General features: G+C 49.0%; 1 protein-coding gene across 3 annotated transcripts in view; it reads left to right on the top strand.

Moving 5' to 3' along the window:
• POLI (DNA polymerase iota) overlaps nt 1–21095 on the top strand; it is a 58427-nt gene that overhangs the window by 968 nt on the left and 36364 nt on the right. For 2 of the 3 annotated variants that reach the window (XM_063960017.1, XM_063960009.1), the window contains exons 2-4: nt 4667–4789; nt 7345–7509; nt 10510–10662. In XM_063960017.1, the coding sequence (XP_063816087.1) occupies nt 4667–4789; nt 7345–7509; nt 10510–10662 (441 nt within the window). The remainder of the gene's footprint in view (nt 1–4666; nt 4790–7344; nt 7510–10509; nt 10663–21095) is intronic. The other variant, XM_063960025.1, reaches the window with a different exon arrangement.

Genomic DNA, 21095 nt, shown 5'->3' with positions numbered 1-21095 from the left:
TGCCATGGCCCCTAGAGACTACCTGATGGGGTGCCATGGTCCCCAGAGACTACCTGATGGGGTGCCGGGGTTTCCTGAGACCACTTGATGGGTTGCTGGGGTCCCCTGAGACCACCTGACAGGGTGCCGTGTTCTCCCAAGACCATGTGATGGGGTAACAGGGTCCCTGAGAGCACGGTGCAGGGGTATGGGTCGTTGGGTCAACTCAACTTAGGTTGTCAGTCACTAGGTTAACCATGGAAGGTCGACAGGTCAAAAGGTTGACATGGTTTTTGGACTTTTTTGGGGGGGTGTTTTCTTTGTAAAGTGACAGGGATCCCCAATTAGTGCACCGTGTCCCCTCGCATGGCTCGCACTTAGGGCAAGGTGCTGAGCGCAGGTTACCGTTCACAATTGTAGTCCACGTGGATCGTCAAGTATGAAAAAGTCCAAAAAATGAAGACAAATGTGAAAAACTAATTTTGACCTAACGACCGTATCCCGGGTGCGGGGTCCCCTGAGACCACCTGATGGAGTGCCGGGGGCCCCTGAGACCTGGCAGGAGGACGACAAGTGTCCTCCAGACCTGATGGGGGTGATGAGCGTCCCCCGAGACCTGACGGGGTGATGTGCTTCACCTGAAATCTGACGAGGGTGATGTGATAAGGAGGTAATGAGCGTTCCCTGATAATAAGCTAATTATCTACTTTTTTATTATTTAGAGACTAGAATGAAATAAAACAATTACAAGAAAAACATAAGCAAAATATGTGAGCCGTTTTACATCAGGAACAAAATACACGGGAGGGGAGGTATACCTGCATTACTACAAGGGAGGACGATATACCTGCATAACTACAAGGAAGGAGGGGGTATACCTACATAACTACAAGGAAGGAGGGGGGTATACCTGCAGAACTACAAGGAAGGAGGGGGGTATACCTGCAGAACTACAAGGAAGGAGGGGGTATACCTGCATAACTACAAGGAAGGAGGGGTGTACCTACATAACTGCAAGGAAGGAGGGGGGTATACCTGCATAACTACAAGGAAGGAGGGGGGTAAACCTACATAACTACAAGGGAGGGGGGATATACCTGCATAACTACAAAGAAGGAGGGGGTTATACCTGCATAACTACAAAGAAGGAGGGGGATATACCTGCATAACTACAAAGAAGGAGGGGGGTATACCTGCATAACTACAAGGAAGGAAGGGGGGGGGGGGGGTTATACCTGCATAACTACAAGGGAGGGGAGGTATACCTGCATAACTACAAGGAAGGAGTGGAGGTATATCTGCATAACTGCAAGGAAGGGAGGAGGGGTATACCTGCATAACTACGAGGAAGGAGGGGGGTATACCTGCATAACTACAAGGAAGGAAGGGGGTATACGTGCATAACTACAAGGAAGGAGGGTGGTATACCTGCATACCTACAAGGAAGGAGGGGGGGTATACCTGCATAACTACAAGGAAGGGATGGGAGGTATACCTGCATAACTACAAGGAAGGAGGGGGGTATACCTGCATAACTACAAGGAAGGGATGGGAGGTATACCTGCATAACTACAAGGAAGGAAGGGGAGGTATACCTGCATAACTACGAGGAAGAGAGGGGAGGTATACCTGCATAACTACAAGGAAGGAGGGGGGTATACCTGCATAACTACAAGGAAGAGAGGGGAGGTATACCTGCATAACTACAAGGAAGAGAGGGGAGGTATACCTGCATAACTACAAGGAAGGAGGGGGTATACCTGCAGAACTACAAGGAAGGAGGGGGGTATACCTGCATAACTACAAGGAAGGCGGGGGGTATACCTACATAACTGCAAGGAAGGAGGGGGGTATACCTGCATAACTAAAAGGAAGGAGGGGTGTATACCTGCATAACTACAAGGGAGGGGGGGTATACCTGCATAACTACAAAGAAGGAGGGGGTTATACCTGCATAACTACAAAGAAGGAGGGGGGTATACCTGCATAACTACAAGGAAGGAAGGGGGGGGGGGGGGGGGGTTATACCTGCATAACTACAAGGAAGGAGTGGAGGTATATCTGCATAACTGCAAGGAAGGGAGGAGGGGTATACCTGCATAACTACAAGGAAGGAAGGGGGTATACGTGCATAACTACAAGGAAGGAGGGGGGTATACCTGCATAACTACAAGGAAGGAGGGGGGTATACCTGCATAACTACAAGGAAGGAGGGGGGTATACCTGCATAACTACAAGGAAGGGATGGGAGGTATACCTGCATAACTACAAGGAAGGAATGGGATGTATACCTGCATAACTACGAGGAAGAGAGGGGAGGTATACCTGCATAACTACAAGGAAGGAGGGGGGTATACCTGCATAACTACAAGGAAGAGAGGGGAGGTATACCTGCATAACTACAAGGAAGAGAGGGGAGGTATACCTGCATAACTACAAGGAAGGAGGGGGGTATACCTGCATAACTACAAGGAAGAGAGGGGAGGTATACCTGCATAACTACAAGGAAGGAGGGGGGTAAACCTGCATAACTACAAGGAAGAGAGGGGAGGTATACCTGCATAACTACAAGGAAGAGAGGGGAGGTATACCTGCATAACTACAAAGAAGGAGGGGGTTATACCTGCATAACTACAAGGAAGGAAGGGGGAGGGGGGTATACCTGCATAACTACAAGGAAGGAGGGGGGGTATACCTGCATAACTACAAGGAAGGTAGGGGAGGTATACCTGACTAACTACAGTGAAGGAAGGAGGGGGGTATACCTGCATAACTACAAGGAAGGAGGGGGGTAAACCTGCAGAACTACAGGGGGGGGGGGGGGCTATACCTGCAGAACTACAAAGAAGAAGGGGGGTATACCTGCATAACTACAAGGAAGAAGGGGGGTATACCTGCATAACTACAAGGCAGGAAAGGGGGGTTATATCTGCATAACTACAGGGAGGGAGGTATACCTGCATAACTACAAGGGAGGAGGGGGGTGTACCTGCATAACTACAAGGGAGGAGAGGTATACCTGCATAACTACAAGGAAGGAGGGGGTATTCCTGCATAACGACAAGGAAGGAGGGGGGTATACCTGCATAACTACAAGGGGGGGGGGGCTATACCTGCAGAACTACAAAGAAGAAGGGGAGGTATACCTGCATAACTACAAGGAAGGGAGGGGAGGTATACCTGCATAACTACAAGGAAGGAGGGGGGTATACCTGCATAACTACAAGGTAGGGAGGGGTGTATACCTGCATAACTACAAAGAAGGGGGAAACAGAACTAGAGCAAGAAAGGAAACTTTAAGCAGAGAAGTGCAGTAAGGGGGGAGCCACATGTGATGAAGAAAAATGCGTCTTCACATAAATAAAACAACTGGAAGCGACGATACTGTGAGTACACTGAGCATGTTACTGTGCGGCATTTGTACATCTGTGTGCATATGACTGAGAAGTGCTGCGACGCAGTGGCTGCGGATTTCTCACGCCAAGTTCTGTTGTGCTTCATCTGCGACTTTGTACGTGTGTAAACTATTCCTGTGCAGTTAAAGCCGCAGCCCGGCGTCTCTAGTGCACTCTGAGTTGTGTTTTGCTACGCCTCTTGATATGTCTCAGCAGCACCGGGCGTCTTGCGTCATATGGTGTATAGAAACTAGGGGGTCAGGTTATAATACATGTCATTTCCAATCGTGTTTCTGCCCAATATGTAAAGGGCCATATTTGCTGTAAGTAATCCTAAAGTAACAATACCTGCTCCGTTCTCGCCACAGATTGGTGGCATAGTAACATTGTATTTTCTGCTGCGGGGTACACTGGGCTCCACAGGGAATGACATAGGGGTGTAGAGTAGGATCTTGATCCGAGGCACCAACAGGCTCAAAGCTTTGACCTTCTTCCCAGAATGCATAGCGCCGCCTCCTCTATAGCCCCGCCTCAGTGCACAGGAGCTCAGTTTTGTAGTTGGTGCCATGCAGTAAGCAGGCATACAACAGGGGGGCTGCTCCAGCAGCCCTGAGAAGAAGCTTTTAAAGAAAAATGAAGACTTCAAGGGCTGCAGCAGAGACACTGACTGTGTTAGATGTCAGTCAGACATCTCCTGCTGCAGCTCCATCACCTCCCCCAGCACTCCCGCGCCCTGGTTGCCGGGTACCTACAGCGGAGGCTCCGGTTTTCTTCCAATTAGTCACACACACGACCGCTTTTCTCCTGGATCGTGTGGCCGCACTCTTATTGGCGTCATGTGCTGCATACATTTGGAAAACTAGGAGGGGATGCAAAGTTTTTACTGTTAGGGTGTGTACACACGGTTAGATTCGGACTTAACCGATTCTCACTGTGCGACGGGGGGCCGGGTCGGCACTTAGCCAATATCGCAAGCACATAATGAGTGTGCTTGCGATCCTGGTACTGTGCGATTTTGGCTAAGTGTCAATCTTGACTATCTCTTCTATAGAGATAGTCAAGATTGACTTGCCTGCACAGTCTATTTTTTCTGCCGATGCCGACCGCACGGGGCCGCGCATCGGCATCGAATCGGGATCGCAAGGTGACTGTCACCTTGTGATCTGCACTATCTTTTCTTCCGATTCTGACCATATAGTCAGAATCGGAAGAAAAGATCTCACCGTGTGTACACACCCTTAATCTAAAAAAAAAAAAAAATCATTACAATATTTTTTTTCTTTCCTGCCTAGTTTCCAGAACTGTGGCAAAATCCGAAATGCCTTCGAAAAGGATTATTGTGCACCTGGATATGGACTGTTTCTATGCACAAGTGGAAATGATCCGGAACCCGAACCTGAGGGATAAACCTCTTGGTAATTTTTTATTTTCTGCTTTTGTGCAATTTTTGTTCACTGCTGGGGGGAAAGGAGAGGGGTAGCTGCTTTTGTCCCCCGTGATGTGGAAGAGGGTCATTCTGCAGCACTTTTATTCTCCTGCAGAATACATGTACCTTCCACATCTTTCCCCTGCCAGTGACAGTTCAAATGTGCCCACTGCCCTCTGTGGTGACAATGGGAGCATCAGAAATCATTCATACACCAGGACAAGGTAAAAGTCCCAAGTAATAACCTCACCTCTCCTGAAGAACCCTTGCACTACAGTTGGGTACTACGTGATCATTTTTGGGCTCTGGTGTGATGGAGCACTTCTGTATGCACAGTTCCACCTGCCGAATCAGCTGTATGTTTGGAACAGGGGTCTGTCAGCTCTTGAGCTCGTCATCTCTATCTTTCAGGATGATCATTTCTGCTTTGGTGGATGGAGGTGTCTTTCTTGACAGTGGGGAGACCCTTCTGCCCCATGGTTTTCAGAGGACAGGGGCGTAGCCAGAACTTTGAGGGCCCCATAGCAACATTTTGAAGGCCCCCCCGTCCCAGTGCTTCTAGAGAGATACTTCTCTGCAGCAGTTGTTAATTTTATGCCCTATAATAGTGCCCTAGTTCATTTTCTGAACCATAGTAGAGCCTTATTTAATGTTATGCCCCATAGTAGTGCCCTAGTTTCTTTTATGAATCGCAGTAATGCTTAAGTTCACCCTATGTCACATTTCAGAGCTGCCAGTACACATTATGCCGCACAGTACCCCCAATTCACATTATGATATATAGTGCTCCCCGTTCATATTGTGCCTCATTACAGTGCCCCGGTTCATATTATATAACATTAAAATGCCCTCAAGTTCATTTTATACCACACTACAATGAGCAGGTCCAGGGGCATACCTAGATATATTGCGGGCCCCAAGGAAAAAGTTTTAAAGGACCCCTACGTACCACCCAATGGCGAAAAATTTATATAACACATGTAACTGTGACAGGGAAGGTGGCCCCTCAGCTCTGGGCCCCATAGCAGCTGCACTCCCTGCACCTATGGTAGCTACACCCTTGTATATAACACATGTAACTGTGACAGGGAAGGTGGCCCCTCTCAGCTCTGGGCCCCATAGCAGCTGCGCTACCTGCACCTATGGTAGCTATTCCCTTGTATACAACACATGTAACAGTGACAGGTAAGGTGGCCCCTCTCAGCTCTGGGCCCCATAGCAGCTGCACTCCCTGCACCTATGTCAGCTACACCCTGTATATAACACATGTAACTGTGACAGGGAAGGTGGCCCCTCCCAGCTCTGGGCCCCATAGCAGCTGCGCTACCTGCACCTATGGTAGCTATTCCCTTGTATACAACACATGTAACGGTGACAGGTAAGGTGGCCCCTCTCAGCTCTGGGCCCCATAGCAGCTGCACTCCCTGCACCTATGGTAGCTACACCCTTGTATATAACACATATAACTGTGACAGGGAAGGTGGGCCCGTCTCAGCTCTGGGCCCCATAGCAGCTGCGCTACCTGCACCTATGGTAGCTATTCCCTTGTATACAACACATGTAACGGTGACAGGTAAGGTGGCCCCTCTCAGCTCTGGGCCCCATAGCAGCTGCGCTACCTGCACCTATGGTAGCTATTCCCTTGTATACAACACATGTAACGGTGACAGGTAAGGTGGCCCCTCTCAGCTCTGGGCCCCATAGCAGCTGCACTCCCTGCACCTATGGTAGCTACACCCTGTATATAGCCCATGTAACTGTGACAGGGAAGGTGGCCTCTCTCAGCTCTGGGCCCCATAGCAGCTGCACTCCCTGCACCTATGGAAGCTACGCCCCTGTATATAACACATGTAACTGTGACAGGGAAGGTGGCCCCTCTCAGCTCTGGGCCCCATAGCAGCTGCACTCCCTGCACCTATGGAAGCTACGCACTTCTATATAACACATGTAACTGTGACAGGGAAGGTGACCCCTCTCTGCTCTGGGCCCCATAGCAGCTGCACTCCCTGCACCTATGGTAGCTACATCATTGCCTGCAGACTATGTTTCCTGTTACTATTGTGGGGCTCTGATCTAGTCTTCTCCATCAAGCACTGTTATTTCATCTAGATCTTAGTAAATTGGCATCTATATTCTTTGCAAGAAAAGCAAGAGCGTAAAAGATTACCCATCCATATTTTGTATCCCAACAACGACCCTCGTCTGTTCAGCTGTCAGCCCTGTGTAGCTCCCGTGTCCATGATCAACACCGTTCCCAGTAATCCCACTTTTACCCAGTGCAGTCTGAGCAGATTTATTGCCACGCTGCCCTTGACAAATTATTTACATATGTATATGTATCCTGAGAGAATTTAAGTTTCCAGTTTGAACTTCCAGGGATGGTTGGGCTAGTTTGGGGGAGTTGGGGTTCTTCTGTAGAGTAATAAGTTTGGTTCCACATCTTTGAGTTGGGTTACATTTTCTTTGGATAGACCAATGCTTCTTTGTGGCTGTGATGCGTGAGTGGATAACATGACTCTGTAAATTGTCTTGCATGATCTGTAGGTGTTCAACAGAAATATCTTGTGGTTACCTGTAATTATGAAGCCAGGAAGTTTGGCGTTGGCAAGTGCATGACTGTTACAGCAGCGAAGGAGAAGTGTCCTCAGCTTGTGCTGGTCAGTGGGGAGGACCTGACGCACTACAGAGAGACTTCCTACAAAGTTACAGGTATTTGCTTTAAACGCGTCACATTCATTCTGACCTGCAAAAGAGTCGTTCAAGGACATACAGTACTCCATGGCCTAAGCCAATCAGAATCCACAGCCAATGACAACTACAGACCCCATTATTACATGCGCAAGCAGGCAGCTTGGCCTGGGCTCTGTGTATATTGTACGCCAACTCGGACTTCATTACATTTGGGCCACAGTATCCACACATGCGCAGAGCTGTACACAAATGGAAGTACAACTGCATCTGTAACCTGGTTGGCAGGTTTTAAGGCTATCCATGCTTTAGCACAGGTGACGTAATAAGTATCTCAATCAATTTGATTTAACCATCTGGACTCAAGCATAGATCTCCTTAGAACCTGCACTGTATTGGCGGAGTTTGGGAAGCTCTGACCTACCCCTTCCCTATATTCGGTCCAAGCGATACCCCACCAAACATATTTCCAATTACATTCAGGTCTACGTTGGCTTCATTGCAAGAACATGCACCAGCAGAAGTTTACCTAGGTGAGAACGCCCCGTTATAATCCAGCCGTAAGTATAGATGTAATCAAAATACATCTAAGGGGGAATTCAGTTGTTCATGATAGTTTTTCGTGCAGAACAAAAACGGGCTTTTAACTGCGATTTTTGTCCGATGGTCATTATTGGGCAAGTCAATTCCAGCCCGTATGGTTTTTGGTGTGAAAAATGGCCCGTTTTTGTGTGAAAAACACATGAATCCAGGATAAGTTCCCGGTTCCATGTGTTTTCACCGCCGTGATCACAAAAATGTGTTATTTATTGGGGATATTTTTTCACCTGCCTCTGGTGAAAAAAAATCCCTGATAATGCCAGCTTTCAAAGTCGTAATTTACCACAGTTAATTGAATTCCCCGATAAGGGGTGTATTCCATACCTGTTGGGTCCTTTCCGACAGAAAGGACCCAACAGGTCAGTATTCAATGAGCGGGTCAAACCCCATGCAGTCACGTCCGACGGCCGGGTCTTCTATGCTGAGCGCCGGTGACCGTCCGTGCTGCTGCCACTACTCACCCGTCCCCGCTCTTCTCCGTGGTGGTCTCTGTCCCCGCTCTTCTCCGTGGTGGTCTCCGTCCCCGCTCCTCTCCGTGGTGGTCTCCGTCCCCTCTTCCCTCCGTGGTGGTCTCCGTCCCCTCTTCCCTCCGTGGTGGTCTCCGTCCCCGCTTCCCTCCGTGGTGGTCTCCGTCCCAGCTTCCCTCCGTGATGGTCTCCGTCCCCGCTTCCCTCCGTGGTGGTCTCCGTCCCCGCTCCTTTCCGTGGTGGTCTCCGTCCCCGCTCCTTTCCGTGGTGGTCTCCGTCCCCGCTCCTTTCCGTGGTGGTCTCCGTCCCCGCTCCTGTCCGTAGTGGTCTCCGTCCCCGCTCCTCTCCGTGGTGGTCTCCGTCCCCGCTCCTCTCCGTGGTGGTCTCCGTCCCCGCTCCTCTCCGTGGTGGTCTCCGTCCCCGCTCCTCTCCGTGGTGGTCTCCGTCCCCGCTCCTCTCCGTGGTGGTCTCCGTCCCCGCTCCTCTCCGTGGTGGACTCCGTCCCCTCTTCCCTCCGTGGTGGTCTCTGTCCACGCTCCTCTCCGTGGTGGACTCCGTCCCCTCTTCCCTCCGTGGTGGTCTCTGTCCCCGCTCCTCTGCGTGGTGGACTCCGTCCCCTCTTCCCTCCGTGGTGGTCTCTGTCCCCGCTCCTCTCCGTGGTGGACCCAGCCACATGCTCGCTATGTCCCCACTCCCCCGTTTCATCTCCCCTTTAAAAAAAAGTCAGATTGACATTGTCGGAACCAGGGCCAAAACCTGTTGGATATGGCATCGGAACACGTGGATCCGTGGCTAGTCCAACAATCCACATGGTTTCCGACAAGTTGGGAATTCCCGACTTGTCGGATAAAATGGCTCGGCATTGAATAGGTCGGAAACTGCCGTCTTTCCAACAAGACGGCAGTTTCCGAAAGGTATTGACTATACCCCAAAGTCTGCATCACACACAGTTGCGTGCCTCTAGGATGATGTGCAGTGTGAGTTCTTGCAAGATGCTCTTTGCAAAGTGTATTGGGTCAACTCTTCATCAGCATGCGTCTCTGTATTTTCTCTTTTAATCTGTATAAGGGGTAGCAGTTAATTTACCGACGGACAAAATACAGACGGTCCTAATCCCAACAACCGTTGACTGACAGTCATTTTACCGGCAAGTTTAAAATGCCGACATAGTCAGAATACCGACATTTGAAATGCCGACATGTCAAAATGCCAATATGCGTTTTTAAGACATATTTGCCCAAAAACAGATTTGTTCATACTTTGCCATCCCGTAGTGCGCTGAGCGCAGTGAGGCCCTGTGCCCGAAGCATTGGGAGCGCAGTGGTCCACGTAGACGATGTCTAAGTGTACCGCTGAACCCCCCAGAAAAACTCATGTCGGTATTTAGCATGTCGGAATTTCAAATTTCAGTATCCGGACTATGTCAGCATTTTGAACTTGTCGGTATAATGAATGTCTGTATTTTGACCGTTTCGGTATTTTGACTGTCGGTCAATGGCTGTCAGGATTATGACTGCCGGTAATGTGTCCGTCGGTAAATGATACTGAACCCTGTATGAGGCCATTGTATGTATATATACATGCGCAGATTTGCAGCTTGGAGTAATTTTGGTACATATTATGTTGCATGGTATGGGTGATGAAAATATAATTGAGGTTCCCACTGATACGGTGGCATCAGAGGAAATGACTATTCACTGATAAGTCCTGAGCTTTGGAATGGATTTCACAGTCTGTTATAAAGGCCCATTCATATTTGAACCTTGAAGTGTATAAACATATTTAATTGCCTGATTTTCCTCTCTCGGTTTGCTATGTATCACCTCCCATCTTCTTGTACCACATTCTTCTGTTGGTTCTAGTAACAAGTGACCCGTCAGGAACTCAGCTCTGTCCTCAGTGAGGTTCCGCTTGGCCGCTCCTGATGATAACTTCAACTTTCTCTTCCTTTTAGAATTACTGGAAGAGTTCAGCCCGAAGGTTGAGCGTCTCGGGTTTGACGAGAACTTTGTTGATGTCACAGAACTTGTGGATAAGAGACTGGAAGAGCTGGACCAGCAGCCTGATAGCACTGCGGAGGTCTCCGGTCATGTGTACAATGATCAAAGTGAGTACGTCATAACTCTGTCATCTGTGCCATATGGTTTCTCTGCTGGATCACGTCAGCAGTGGCTATGACATATAGATCAACCAGCTACCAGCTCGGCAAAATGGGTATCCGGACTCTAGGTCGACACCTATTGGTCGACACACATTAAAAGGTCGACATGAGATTTTTTAACAAAAAATCTTCTTCATTTTTTCAAACTTTTCCATACTTTACGATCCACGTGGACTTCGCTCGCCATGCGAGGGGACACTAATTGGGGTTCCCATCACTTTACGAAGAAAACAACACCAGAAAAACATAAAAAGACTCATGTCGACCTTGTTCCATGTAGACCTAATGTGTTTCGACCCTGAGTCCCATACCCGTCAAAATGACGGGACAACCTAACAGTTGTGTCAGCGCCGGCGGCTGTGCGTGCCTGAATGGAGCAACACTTGAAGTGCTCCGTTGGGCACCATCTCGTGGCTGCTGGCGAGCAAAACACTTGAACTCCCCCCACAGAGGTGAGGAGCAGCGTTAGCCTTTTATTATGTAGGAGATATATACGTTCACGATACTGGCAATCAAAATGCTGACACCGGAATCCTGAAGGGGGTAAGGAGGTTAGAGGTTAGAGTTGGGCACCACTGTGGGGGGAGATCAGGTTTAGGCACTAAGGGGGGAGGTTAGGGTGGTGGGGGGGAGTTTGAATACTTCACCCCTGTCTAGTTGTGACCATCGGGATTGCATACCAATACCGTGTAGGATACATTCCGTGTAGAGGATGTATCCAGTCACTATAACATTTTACTTAGAATTTAGCGCCCAGACTTTTTATCGCATGTACCCTGTAGGTGTCCTTGGCAGCCCTCTCAGTGTGGTTATTATTCTGCCCCCATTTCTGTCGAGGCTGCCCTTCCTGCTCCAGCAGGCAACTACGGCACAGAGCTGCTGCCTGGAACAGCCTGAACTGGAACACGCGGAAGCCAGAGACTGCATCGGGTGCAGCTGAGCCTTTCAACAGGGACTTATTTATTAGATGTTTTCTACCAAGGGAAAGGTTTGAAGCTGTAAAATATTCTCAGTTGTTTCGTAGGAGTCAATTCAATTAGGAGCGAGTGGGGCAGTTGTAACGGCGCGGAAACGCCTTGCTCCAGACTTGTGGGTGTTGTAAGCAGTTTTATATGGCTGCAAACCAAAATTCAGGAGTGGCACCGTATATGCAGTATATAGCCACGGTCGCGACCAAGTTCCACCTAATTGAATTGACCCCATAATACAGTAAGGCAGGAATTTTTTAGAGCAAAAGGTGACTTTGAGATGCACAAAAAATGAAATGTACATTTGTACAGGAATTCATCAGTGGTCTTTGTAACCATTGATTCTCTATACCATGATTCCCCCCCCCCCCGTCCCATTATATACTGCTATATGAAACCTGCTTATATTATCTCCACCTTCTCCTTGACATTGGATGTCACAGCGAGTAAAGAGGTAGTGCAGCAAGGGAGAGGAATAAATAAAATGTAAGAAAGCGTTGCACATCGTTTTCTATACTTGTGAGTCCAATAATGACTAGTATGACGGATTACAGTATGACGCGTCCTGGAGCATTCAGCGCAGATTGTTACTGGCTGTTCCAGGGTGCGCCGGCTGTGCGTTACCTTATAGGAAGGTCTCTCAGACCAACGTCTATCATTTCATGCTAATGATGTGTCAATGAAAAAAAAAGTGAAAATACACAAATGTTGTGTTTGTATTTTGTCACTTGCGAAATATTGTTCATAGTACATAATTAAAGAGAACACAAAGTAGTAGTACACTGTTAGTCTCCATCCTAAAACCACTGCCCCCCCGCTTGCTTCCTTACCTACATTATTTGGGGTCCCAGCAGCTGGATATTCCTCCTCTGCAGTGACGGGGTCTCTGTATTGGAAAGGGCTTACATCACATGTACAGCTCCTAAGCTTCATGTATGGGGGAGAAAGGAACGTGCGCATTTTCACTCTTTTTCTCTGACGTCCTAAGTGGATGCTGGGACTCCGTAAGGACCATGGGGAATAGCGGCTCCGCAGGAGACTGGGCACAACTATGAAGAAAGCTTTAGACTACTGGTGTGCACTGGCTCCTCCCACTATGACCCTCCTCCAGACTTCAGTTAGAATCTTGTGCCCGGCTGAGCTGGATGCACACTAGGGGCTCTCCTGAGCTCCTAGAAAGAAAGTATATTTAGGTTTTTTATTTTACAGTGAGATCTGCTGGCAACAGACTCACTGCAGCGAGGGACTAAGGGGAGAAGAAGCGAGCCTACCTAACTGGTGGTAGTTTGGGCTTCTTAGGCTACTGGACACCATTAGCTCCAGAGGGATTGACCGCAGGACCCGACCTTGGTGTTCGTTCCCGGAGCCGCGCCGCCGGCCCCCTTACAGAGCCAGAAGCAAGAAGTGTTCCGGAAAATCGGCGGCAGAAGACTTCAGTCTTCAACAAGGTAGCGCACAGCACTGCAGCTGTACCCCATTGCTCCTCATGCACACCTCACACTCCAGTCACTGATGGGTGCAGGGCACTGGGGGGGGGGGCGCCCTGAGGGCAATATAAGACACCTTGGCTGGCAAATCTACACCATATATAGTCAGGAAGGCTATATAGGTGTAAAAATACCCCTGCCAGAATTCCAGAAAAAGCGGGAGAAGTCCGCCGGAAAAGGGGCGGGGCCATCTCCCTCAGCACACTGGCGCCATTTTTCCCTCACAGCTCCGCTGGAAGGAAGCTCCCTGGCTCTCCCCTGCAGTCTACAAGCTACAGAAGAGTAAAAAAGAGAGGGGGGGCACTAAATTTAGGCGCAGTATATATATATATATATATATATATATATATATATATATATATATATATATATAAAATAAGCAGCTATAAGGGAAAACACTCATTTATATTGGGATCTCTGTGTTATATAGCGCTCTGGTGTGTGCTGGCATACTCTCTCTGTCTCCCCAAAGGGCTTTGTGGGGTCCTGTCCTTTGTCAGAGCATTCCCTGTGTGTATGCGGTGTGTCGGTACGGCTGTGTCGACATGTTTGATGAGGAGGCTTATGTGGAGGCGGAGCAGATGCCTCTAAATGTGATGTCACCCCCTGCTGGGTCGACACCTGAGTGGATGGTGCTGTGGAAGGAATTACGCGACAGTGTCGACTCCTTGCATAAAAGGTTTGACGGCATACCAAATGTGGGACAGCCGGCTTCTCAGCCTGTGCCTGCCCAGGCGTCTCAAAAGCCATCAGGGGCTCTAAAACACCCGCTACCTCAGATGGCAGACACAGATGTCGACACGGATACTGACTCCAGTGTCGACGACGATGAGACTAATGTAACTTCCAGTAGGGCCACACGTTACATGATTGAGGCAATGAAAAATGTGTTGCACATTTCTGATGTTACCCCCGGTACCACAAAAAAGGGTATTATGTTTGGAGAGAAAAAACTACCAGTAGCTTTTCCTCCATCTGAGGAGTTAAATGAAGTGTGTGAAGAAGCGTGGGCTTCCCCTGATAAGAAACTGGTAATTTCTAAGAGGTTACTAATGGCGTACCCTTTCCCGCCAGAGGATAGGGCACGTTGGGAAACATCCCCTAGGGTGGATAAAGCGCTCACACGCTTGTCAAAGAAGGTGGCACTACCGTCTCCGGATACGGCCGCCCTGAAGGAATCTGCTGATAGAAAGCAGGAGGCTATCCTGAAGTCTATATATACACACACAGGTGTTATACCGAGACCAGCTATTGCTTCAGCATGGATGTGCAGTGCTGCAGCTGCATGGTCAGATTCCATGTCGGAAAATATTGATACCCTAGACAGGGACACTATATTGCTAACCGTAGAGCATATTAAAGACGCACTTTTATACATGAGGGATGCACAGAGGGATATTTGCCGGCTGGCATCTAAAATTAGTGCAATGTCCATTTCTGCCAGAAGAGGGTTATGGACTCGGCAGTGGACCGGAGATGCAGATTCCAAAAGGCACATGGAAGTTCTGCCTTATAAGGGTGAGGAGTTTTTCGGGGATGGTCTATCGGACCTCGTTTCCACAGCAACAGCTGGGAAGTCTACATTTTTACCCCATGTTCCCTCACAGCCAAAGAAAGCACCGTATTATCAGGTACAGTCCTTTCGGCCCAATAGGGGCAAGCGGGTTAAGGGCGCGTCCTTTCTGCCCAGAGGCAGAGGTAGGGGGAAAAAGCTGCAGCATACAGCCAGTTCCCAGGAGCAAAAGTCCTCCCCCGCTTCCTCTAAGTCCACAGCATGACGCTGGGGCTCCACAGGCGGAGCCAGGTACAGTGGGGGCCGTCTCAAATATTTCAGCAATCAGTGGGCTCGCTCACGGGTGGATCCCTGGATCTTTCAAGTAGTATCTCAGGGGTACAAGCTGGAATTCGAGACGTCTCCACCCCGCCGTTTCCTCAAATCTGCCTTACCAACCACTCCCTCAGGCAGGGAGGCAGTGTTACAGGCAATTCACAAGCTGTATTCACAACAGGTGATAGTAAAGGTGCCCCTACTTCAACAAGGACGGGGTTACTATTCCACAATGTTTGTGGTACTGAAACCGGACGGTTCGGTGAGACCCATTTTAAATTTGAAATCCTTGAACACATATATAAAAAAATTCAAGTTCAAGATGGAATCGCTCAGGGCGGTTATTGCAAGCCTGGACGAGGGGGATTACATGGTATCACTGGACATCAAGGATGCTTACCTGCATGTCCCCATTTACCATCCTCACCAGGAGTACCTCAGATTTGTGGTACAGGATTGTCATTACCAATTCCAGACGTTGCCGTTCGGTCTATCCACGGCTCCGAGGGTCTTTACCAAGGTAATGGCCGAAATGATGATACTCCTTCGAAAGAAGGGAGTTTTAATTATCCCGTACTTGGACGATCTCCTGATAAAGGCGAGGTCCAGGGAGCAGTTGTTGGTCGGGGTAGCACTATCTCGGGAGGTGCTACAACAGCACGGCTGGATTCTAAATATTCCGAAGTCACAACTGGTCCCTACGACACGTCTACTGTTCCTGGGGATGGTTCTGGACACAGAACAGAAAAAAGTGTTTCTCCCGGAGGAGAAGGCCAAGGAGCTGTCATCTCTAGTCAGAGGCCTCCTAAAACCAAAACAGGTGTCGGTGCATCACTGCACGCGGATCCTGGGAAAGATGGTAGCTTCATACGAAGCAATTCCATTCGGCAGGTTCCATGCAAGAACCTTTCAGTGGGACCTGTTGGACAAGTGGTCCGGATCGCATCTTCAGATGCATCGGCTGATAACCCTGTCTCCAAGGACAAGGGTGTCTCTGCTGTGGTGGCTGCAGAGTGCTCATCTTCAAGAGGGCCGCAGATTCGGCATACAGGACTGGGTCCTGGTGACCACGGATGCCAGCCTTCGAGGCTGGGGGGCAGTCACACAGGGAAGAAACTTCCAAGGACTATGGTCAAGTCAGGAGACTTCCCTGCACATAAATATTCTGGAACTAAGGGCCATTTACAATGCCCTAAGTCAGGCAAAACCCCTGCTTCAAAACCAGCCGGTACTGATCCAGTCAGACAACATCACGGCGGTCGCCCATGTAAACCGACAGGGCGGCACGAGAAGCAGGACGGCGATGGCAGAAGCCACAAGGATTCTCCGATGGGCGGAAAATCACGTGTTAGCACTGTCAGCAGTGTTCATTCCGGGAGTGGACAACTGGGAAGCAGACTTCCTCAGCAGGCACGACCTCCACCCGGGAGAGTGGGGACTTCATCCAGAAGTCTTCCAAATGATTGTAAACCGTTGGGAAAGGCCACAGGTGGACATGATGGCGTCCCGCCTAAATAAAAAGCTAGAAAAGTATTGCGCCAGGTCAAGAGACCCGCAGGCAATAGCTGTGGACGCTCTAGTGACACCGTGGGTGTACCGGTCGGTTTATGTGTTCTCTCCTCTTCCTCTCATACCAAAGGTACTGAGGATAATAAGGAGAAGAGGAGTAAGAACTATACTCATTGTTCCGGATTGGCCAAGAAGAGCTTGGTACCCGGAACTTCAAGAAATGATCTCAGAGGACCCATGGCCTCTGCCACTCAGACAGGACCTGCTGCAGCAGGGGCCCTGTCTGTTCCAAGACTTACCGCGGCTGCGTTTGACGGCATGGCGGTTGAACACCGGATCCTGAAGGAAAAGGGCATTCCGGAGGAAGTCATTCCTACGCTGATTAAAGCTAGGAAAGAAGTAACCGCAAACCATTATCACCGCATATGGCGAAAATATGTTGCGTGGTGTGAGGCCAGGAAGGCCCCAACGGAAGAATTTCAACTGGGCCGTTTCCTGCACTTCCTACAGTCAGGGGTGACTATGGGCCTTAAATTGGGTTCCATTAAGGTCCAGATTTCGGCTCTATCGATTTTCTTCCAGAGAGAACTGGCTTCACTACCTGAAGTTCAAACTTTTGTTAAGGGAGTGCTGCATATTCAGCCCCCTTTTGTGCCTCCAGTGGCACCTTGGGATCTCAACGTGGTGTTGGATTTCCTAAAGTCACATTGGTTTGAGCAACTTAAGACCGTGGAATTGAAATATCTCACGTGGAAAGTGGTCATGTTGTTGGCCTTGGCTTCGGCCAGGCGTGTATCAGAATTGGCGGCTTTGTCATGTAAAAGCCCTTATCTGATTTTCCATATGGATAGGGCAGAATTGAGGACTCGTCCCCAATTTCTCCCTAAGGTGGTATCAGCCTTTCATCTGAACCAACCTATCGTGGTGCCTGCGGCTACTAAAGACTTGAAGGCTTCCAAGTTGTTGGACGTAGTCAGGGCCCTGAAAATTTATGTTTCCAGGACAGCTGGAGTCAGAAAGACTGACTCGCTATTTATCCTGTATGCGCCCAACAAGTTGGGTGCACCTGCTTCAAAGCAGACTATTGCTCGCTGGATCTGTAGTACGATTCAGCTTGCACATTCTGCGGCTGGACTGCCGCATCCTAAATCAGTAAAAGCCCATTCCACAAGGAAGGTGGGCTCTTCTTGGGCGGCTGCCCGAGGGGTCTCGGCTCTACAACTTTGCCGAGCTGCTACCTGGTCGGGGTCAAACACATTTGCTAAATTCTACAAGTTTGATACCCTGGCTGAGGAGGACCTTGCCTTTGCTCATTCGGTGCTGCAGAGTCATCCGCACTCTCCCGCCCGTTTGGGAGCTTTGGTATAATCCCCATGGTCCTTACGGAGTCCCAGCATCCACTTAGGACGTCAGAGAAAATAAGAATTTACTCACCGGTAATTCTATTTCTCGTAGTCCGTAGTGGATGCTGGGTGCCCATCCCAAGTGCGGATTGTCTGCAATACTTGTATATAGTTATTGTTTAACTAAAGGGTTATTGTTGAGCCATCTGTTGAGAGGCTCAGTTGTTATCATACTGTTAACTGGGTATTGTATCACGAGTTATACGGTGTGATTGGTGTGGCTGGTATGAGCCTTACCCGGGATTCAAAATCCTTCCTTATTGTGTCAGCTCTTCCGGGCACAGTATCCTAACTGAAGTCTGGAGGAGGGTCATAGTGGGAGGAGCCAGTGCACACCAGTAGTCTAAAGCTTTCTTTATAGTTGTGCCCAGTCTCCTGCGGAGCCGCTATTCCCCATGGTCCTTACGGAGTCCCAGCATCCACTACGGACTACGAGAAATAGAATTACCGGTGAGTAAATTCTTATTATCACGTAGAGTTGGTGTGTTTGTACCCAGGATGTGTGGCAAAGAGACAACAACAATTATGCGCTCCAAGATACAAATGCAGCCACGTCTTGTATGTGAACGTGCTCCAGGATTATTAAAATATGAGCACTTTCACAGTCTCAATAGAGCATTGGAGGTGTCCTCCTCCTTAAAGTCAGTTCTCTGTATCCTAGCCCAGATGTGTTCACACGCTCCTCTCCAGGGGGGGTCATTCCGAGTTGATCGTAGCTCATCTTCCCTGACATGCGGGAGGAAGCCCAGCACAGGGCTAGCCCGCCCCGCATATCTGTCCGCCTCCTCCCCCCCCCCCCCCCGCACAAGTACGGAGTAACTCCCGGCCAGCGCAGCTCCTGCGGCTGGCCGGGAGTTGATCGTCGCTGCCCCTGGTCACAGCGGCTGCGTGTGACGTCACACAGCCGCTGCGGCCCACCCCCCACACTGCGCGGCCACGCCTGCGTTAGATGGACCGCACCCCCATAACGGCGGCCAAACGCCACCGTGCCACCCAGCGACCGCCTCTGCCTGTCAATCAGGCAGAGGCGAACACTACGGTATAACGGCCTTCGGCCGGCCGTCATGCGCCAGCGCACTGCAGCGCCGGCGCATGCGCAGTTCCGACCCGATCGCTGCGCGGCGATAAACTGCAGCGAGCGATCGGGTCGGAATGACCCCCCAGGTCTATTTGGACATCGGGTGTTCTCTTCCTGTCCTTAATTTCTTCCCAGCAGTATGGCATATATAGGGCAACAAGAGGGCAGTAATAGTGTGATACTGTTTAATAAAATTTTAATTAAAAAACCCACACAGGTCTAGCAGCGTACCATGTAATGCGTTGTATAATGTACAGCATTCACATATGACAAGTAATAGGCATTTTCAGGTACCTCCCTCGACCGGAAATTCACCTCCAGAGTCCTGGCTTGTTTGGCAGCTGCTCCCAGTGTGTATCCTCACCAATGCGTTTCGGCTATCAAGAGCCTTTTTTCAAGGTGTGCTGGTCTAGGTTTCTAGACAGTATATTTATCCCCCTGCCTGGTCTCTCATTGGTGGATCCGCCCACGGGGTTGTCCCTTACAATTAAGTTCGTATAACATTAAAAAAACAGTAAAAAAAACAATACTTTAAACTACTGACTGGTTGTTAATTTTCTATTCTCTTAATACATGAAAGCATGTTCGCTCTAAAACATCGGAAAAGTCCATTAAAATATCTAATTATATAATCCGTATCTACTTCCGGTATCTGTCTAACGGAAGTGTAGCTATGAACCCTTTCCCCATGTATATAACAAGAAGAGGTTCCCCTGCGCAGAGAGTCCGCCGCTGTGTATGTCCGGCCGCGGCTTTACCGGAAGTACGTCATTGTACTCCCGGTGTTTGCCATAGCGGCGCTTCCTGTTTGCTTTCCAGCTCGTGATTATTATTTTCAAATCAAAGATAGTTTTCATCTCCATTTTTGCGAGGTTGTTTACTATAGCTTTCTTTCTTCAGATTTTTACAACTTGTTTAATTCCTACTATTCTTTTAATACCTTTTACTGAACTTGTGTGTTGCTTTATAAAGTGCAGCGATAGGGAATGTTTTTCATATCCTTTTTTGATGTTCCGTAGGTGCTCCGCCCATCTTTCTTTTAGTGGTCGTGATGTTCTGCCTGTGTATTGTAGACCACACTTGCACTCCATTATGTAGATGTAGTTGCTGCTATTGCACGTAATGAAATTCTCCATCTCATACTCCTGTTTGGTCGCTGTTGATTGGTACTTTGTAGTTTTACTTTCTTGGCCCTGATGATTCCTACATGTAATGCCGAGACTTTCATTACGGAACATCAAAAAAGGATGTTCTACCTATAATACAATAATTCTAAACCAAAGTTCGATAGATACAGAAATCTAATGGATTACAGCCTATTTCTCACTGTTCCAGCTCTATAATCACGAGCTGGAACTCAAACAGGAAGCGCCGCTATGGCAAACACCGGAAGTACAATGACGTACTTCCGGTAAAGCCGCGGCCGGACATACACAGCGGCGGACGCTCTGCACAAGCAGGGGAACCTCTTCTTGTTATATACATGGGGAAAGGGTTAATAGCTACACTTCCGGTAGACGGATACCGGAAGCAGATACGGATTTTATAATGAAATATTTGAATGTACTTTTCCGATGTTTTAGAGTGAACATGCTTTCATGTATTAAGAGAATAGAAAATGAACAACCAGTCGGTAGTTTAAAAGATTTGTTTTTTACTGTTTTTTTAATGTTATACGAACTTAGTTGTAAGGGACACCCCCCTGGGCGGATCCACCAATGAGAGACCAGGCAGGGGGATAAATATACTGTCTAAAAACCTAGACCAGCACACCTTGAGAAAGGCTCTTGATAGCCGAAACGCGTTGGTGAGGATACACACTGGGAGCTGACAGGGAGTGAGGGAGAGAGAGATATGCAGCTCCAGGGCGGGAACATTTGCAGTAAATGGCGGCTGGGGGAGGGGCTACAAGCCAGAGCCTTATCCCTGTGCTGTACTTCACCACCGGGTACTGCGGGGCCTATTTGAAATGGATTTTAATAAATCCGACGTGCCCCTTGCCCTGGTGGTCTAGTGGGGTCCCTGTACGGCCATAGTGTCCACGCCAGCGAGCGTGGTCCTTCTCATAAAGGCCGCGCCGGATCGCAATTTCACCGGGTCCCGCCT

The sequence above is a fragment of the Pseudophryne corroboree genome, chromosome 1, assembly GCF_028390025.1.
Source record: "Pseudophryne corroboree isolate aPseCor3 chromosome 1, aPseCor3.hap2, whole genome shotgun sequence".
In the NCBI taxonomy this organism is placed as follows: Eukaryota; Metazoa; Chordata; class Amphibia; order Anura; family Myobatrachidae; genus Pseudophryne; species Pseudophryne corroboree.
Note: the sequence above shows the minus strand (reverse complement) of the source record. Positions and strands in the feature narration are given on the sequence as shown.